This window comes from Xiphophorus hellerii, chromosome 13 (assembly GCF_003331165.1).
Source record: "Xiphophorus hellerii strain 12219 chromosome 13, Xiphophorus_hellerii-4.1, whole genome shotgun sequence".
In the NCBI taxonomy this organism is placed as follows: domain Eukaryota; kingdom Metazoa; phylum Chordata; class Actinopteri; order Cyprinodontiformes; family Poeciliidae; genus Xiphophorus; species Xiphophorus hellerii.
This window is the reverse complement of record NC_045684.1, coordinates 9,021,543-9,025,370: the sequence shown is the minus strand read 5'-3', so window position 1 is coordinate 9,025,370 and position 3,828 is coordinate 9,021,543. Positions and strand designations below refer to the sequence as shown.

At 36.9% G+C, this 3,828-nt stretch overlaps 1 protein-coding gene across 1 annotated transcript; it reads right to left on the bottom strand.

Annotated features, from left to right (window-relative positions):
* Nucleotides 1-321: 321 nt before the first annotated feature.
* On the bottom strand, nucleotides 322-2,878 carry LOC116731648 (gamma-aminobutyric acid receptor subunit rho-3-like). Its single transcript, XM_032581463.1, has 4 exons — nucleotides 2,627-2,878; nucleotides 1,976-2,037; nucleotides 1,448-1,579; nucleotides 322-624 (listed from the first exon to the last, which is right to left on the bottom strand). The coding sequence occupies exons 1-4, from the start codon at nucleotides 2,721-2,723 to the stop codon at nucleotides 322-324; spliced, it is 594 nt and encodes a 197-aa protein (XP_032437354.1). The 5' UTR covers nucleotides 2,724-2,878.
* Nucleotides 2,879-3,828: the final 950 nt, after the last annotated feature.

Below are 3,828 nucleotides of genomic sequence, written 5' to 3'. Positions count from 1 at the left end.
CCCCTTTTCCATATTCCACAGTTCTGCCTAAGGTCCCATATGGTGACAAGAATTTATAGCTAACATGTTTGTTTTATCCCCTCAATCAAAATGGACGTTTTACAGGAAGCCATTTTTACATGAATTCAACTTTATTTTAGCTCTTATACACAAAATATCATAACATTTGATTATGACAAAAGACAAAAAGAAAACACACACAGTTTAAAAAATCCAAAAAAAGAAATGCTGTACTGCCGGGATGTTAAGCGTTTGGCTGATTGAATCAGTCCGACTCGCCCTGCAGACTGTGCAGCACAGATCCAGTCAACATGGATCCGGTCAGCAGTACAGGCTCCAGTAGACGGTGTTGAAGAGCAGGTAGGACAGCGGGAAGGCCAGGCGTGAGTACGAGTCGATCATGTAGCTGTGTTCACCAGCAGCTCCACGTTCTCCCGCACCGACCGCTGCCGCCGCAGACGCGTCCCCTCCGGCGGCCGCGGGTCCGAGTTCAGGCTCGGGGCCGTAAGGGGGGTCGGAGGTCAGTGTCGGCGCCATCCGAGGAAAGGTGGTCAGTTCAATGTCGTTGTCATGGAAACAGCCATCAAAGGCCATGGCCTGGCTGGCGTTGAAGGTGGAGGGGATCTGGAAAGGGGCAAGAAATTATTTGTTTTATGAAATAAAAATATCTAAATATCAAAATTTCTGAGTAATTCATAATTATATGATGTGAAGCTATTAGTTACTTTGCCTTTACTTTTATGATTTTATTCATAGTTAAGAAAATAAAGAAAATCTAAAAATATAGCTATAAAATTATGGCTATACAAAAATTACATAAAGAAATATTGAGATTGTTTTAATATATTCAAATAAATCAAAATACATAGCCCAAATGTGTATGTGTCACTCAAATAACATTACCATTATTATTATTACATGCTAATAACCTTCAACATATAAAATGGAAGGAATCTAAATGTGCCTTAATCCTGTTAAACTATTTTCTAATTATTTCCCACAGAATTTCAAACAATGATAGCAATAAGCATTTCATTTTTAATTCATCACTCACTAGAAATATTCCCCTTGCTTGAATAAACCCCCCTCATATTTCAATCTAATTTAATATTTATTACATGGAGTATTTATTTAACATTGTTAAATAAATAAAAGTAAATTAATCAAAACATTAGATCTTTAGATGCTCTTGCTTTTAAATTCAGCTGTTAATAGTTCAAAATGTGAAGGAAAACAAAAAAAATCTGATATTCAGTTCCATCTCAAAATTAAAATGAACCTCAAAGCTCTTGACAAAGAAGAGGTTTTGTCAAGAGCTTTGAATTTTTTATTTTTCTAAAATGAGAAATTACTTGTAATGTCAAAGTGTGACCACAGGGGGGAGACAAAGTAAGCCATAATTCTGTAGATTTTTGTTGTGGTTTTGAAACAGCGTCTCCGTCCTGACCTTCCCCCTCCTCATCTTCCTCATCTCCTCCAGGGTGGTGCAGTAGTTGACGGCAGCATATTCGATGACAGATAGGAAGACAAACAGGAAGCTGGTCCACAGGTAGATGTCCACAGCTTTCACGTAGGACACCTGCACAGTAAAACACGCCTCCTTTTTAACCCCATGTTTACTTCTAGTCAAACTTTTATTGCGTTATTCAGCTAAAAATCTTTTTTTGGAAGGTCAGATGGCATGTGTAGCAGAAGTTACAGAGAAAAAGAGTCAAATATAAACATCTGAAGAGTAAAACTGGACTGATTCTAACCGAAACCTCTTTAAAAAGCTAGGTTCAAGTTTTTTAGCTGAATTATGAAAGTATAAAGTTATATGCTATTCAATTTAGTATAATTTCCAAGGTGATTATCTTTCCATTTTTCTATCTCACTGATTTCTTTAGAAAGCTAAGACAGAAACTCTGAACCAGAAAATAACGAGAGTCGGTATGAGAGTCGGAGAAAGTGTCCGTCTCCATGGAGACGTCCAGACCTGAGGCATGGATGAGGACACTCCGGTGATGATGGTGGACATGGTGAGGACGGTGGTTATACCTGCAGGAGGACACAGCAAACGGTTCTGTCAGACTTTACTGCCTCAGCCTAATCACTGTCATTCTCACCAAGGTCCGACAGAGGGCGCTGTGCATCTGTTTGGCTTGCAGTAAGGAAAGAAGAGAGCTAAAATAATGTTAATACTGCAGTTTGTAACGCAACAAAAAGAGTTTTAACAGTTTTTCTGTGCTTTTAGAATATATCTTCTGCTTATTCCTAAGAAAATAATGAAAATAATCCTTAGAATAACAGAAAAAATCCTAAATACCTTTAAAAAAATCAGTTTAGCCATTTTTATCATAAACAAACTTCTCATTAATGTAATAAACTACTATATTTTCTGGTGTGATGCTATTATCATAGTATAATAGTAATTTAACTACCAAGAATAATTTACTATTCAAGGAAACTATAATTTTACACACTTAACCAAAAAATTCCAGTTTATCCAGGAATACTTCAAATCTCTGCTCAGATAGACTCAATGTAAAGGTGTGGGAGGTGGTGACATCATAACGTCATTATTTAAAGGAAGAAATAACCCAAAGCAGCAGCCACACTGCGATGGAGGTTACAATGCGTGCGTTACCCAGAGACACGCGGGCGGGAACGGCTCTGCGGTCGATCCAGAAGGAAACCCAGGACAGGACGACCATCAGCATGGTGGGGAAGTACGTCTGCAGCATGAAGAAGAAGATGTGGCGCCGCAGGATGAAGTTTATGAAGAGTCGGTTGTACCAACCTGCAGACACACACAACGGGTTGACTTCCTGTTGTTAGTGTTTACTGCAAAACTTCAAAAGTCTGACAGATTAATGATGGATTAATGTCATCCAACATACAACATGTACTAACAGTCACAGTGAGTTAAAAACAGACTCGGATCGATCTGCGACTCAGGACAGAGAACCAGAACCAACAGTCTCTGCTACGGCCACAATGGATGGAAATAAAAATAAAACCAATGCAGTTAAAAACTCAGTTTTACAGTGTCTCACTCCAAAATATGGCAACAACAGAACAAAGTAGAACAACGCAGAACATGGCCATACGTAGAATAATCTAGACTTCTGCATGTGTGAGGTATGACAGAAATGATTCTAAGAGTTCAGATGAATGAGATTAACTACAAACCCTGAGAACTGATAACAAGATGGCTGCTAATTTTATTCATATTAAAATACTCTGATCGTCACCTCACATTTATTACATGCACAGAAATAGAAACTGCAACTTAATCTGCATTTTTACTTTACTAAGCGTATTTATAGTAACGTAAACTTTAATATTTCCCAGTTCATTTGGCTTATTTACATATTTAATCAGATTAATCACACTATAGCAATGTGGCTAATCACTGTTATCGTATGGGGGTTTTTTTAGTCAAAAATTGACTTATAAATGTGCAAACATGTATGTAAAAATGTGTCTTATGGTTTAAGAACTCATTTTGTTTCAAACGTTATTTTATAAATGCAAACTATAAACTGGTTGTTACTTGGTTGATGGATAATTCATCATCACAAGGCATTTTTCAGACATTAGAAGTCTGATAAATACTGTGGAACTAGTACTTTATGTATATTCAATAATTATTTATTTAAAAGCTTATTTATCTTGGTGAAAAGTTACCTGTAAGTTAGTTTTGTCTTATTTCAAGCATACTAAGAAATTTCAACCAGAAACTAGAGAAATATACTTTGTCATATTTAGTGTTTTGCAGTGTATGGTTCCTGAAGGCCTCAGGTGGAAGTTTAGGTTTGTTTCCTTATGCAGCATCAAACTAAACAT

Coding starts and splice junctions, on each gene's coding strand:
- LOC116731648 (XM_032581463.1), bottom strand. CDS start 2,723: ATGCTGCAGACGTACTTCCCCACCATGCTGATGGTCGTCCTGTCCTGG. Junction 2,038..2,626: donor TCCCGCCCGCGTGTCTCTGG/GTAACGCACGCA, acceptor GTCCTCCTGCAG/GTATAACCACCGTCCTCACC. Junction 1,580..1,975: donor TGTCCTCATCCATGCCTCAG/GTCTGGACGTCT, acceptor TTTACTGTGCAG/GTGTCCTACGTGAAAGCTGT.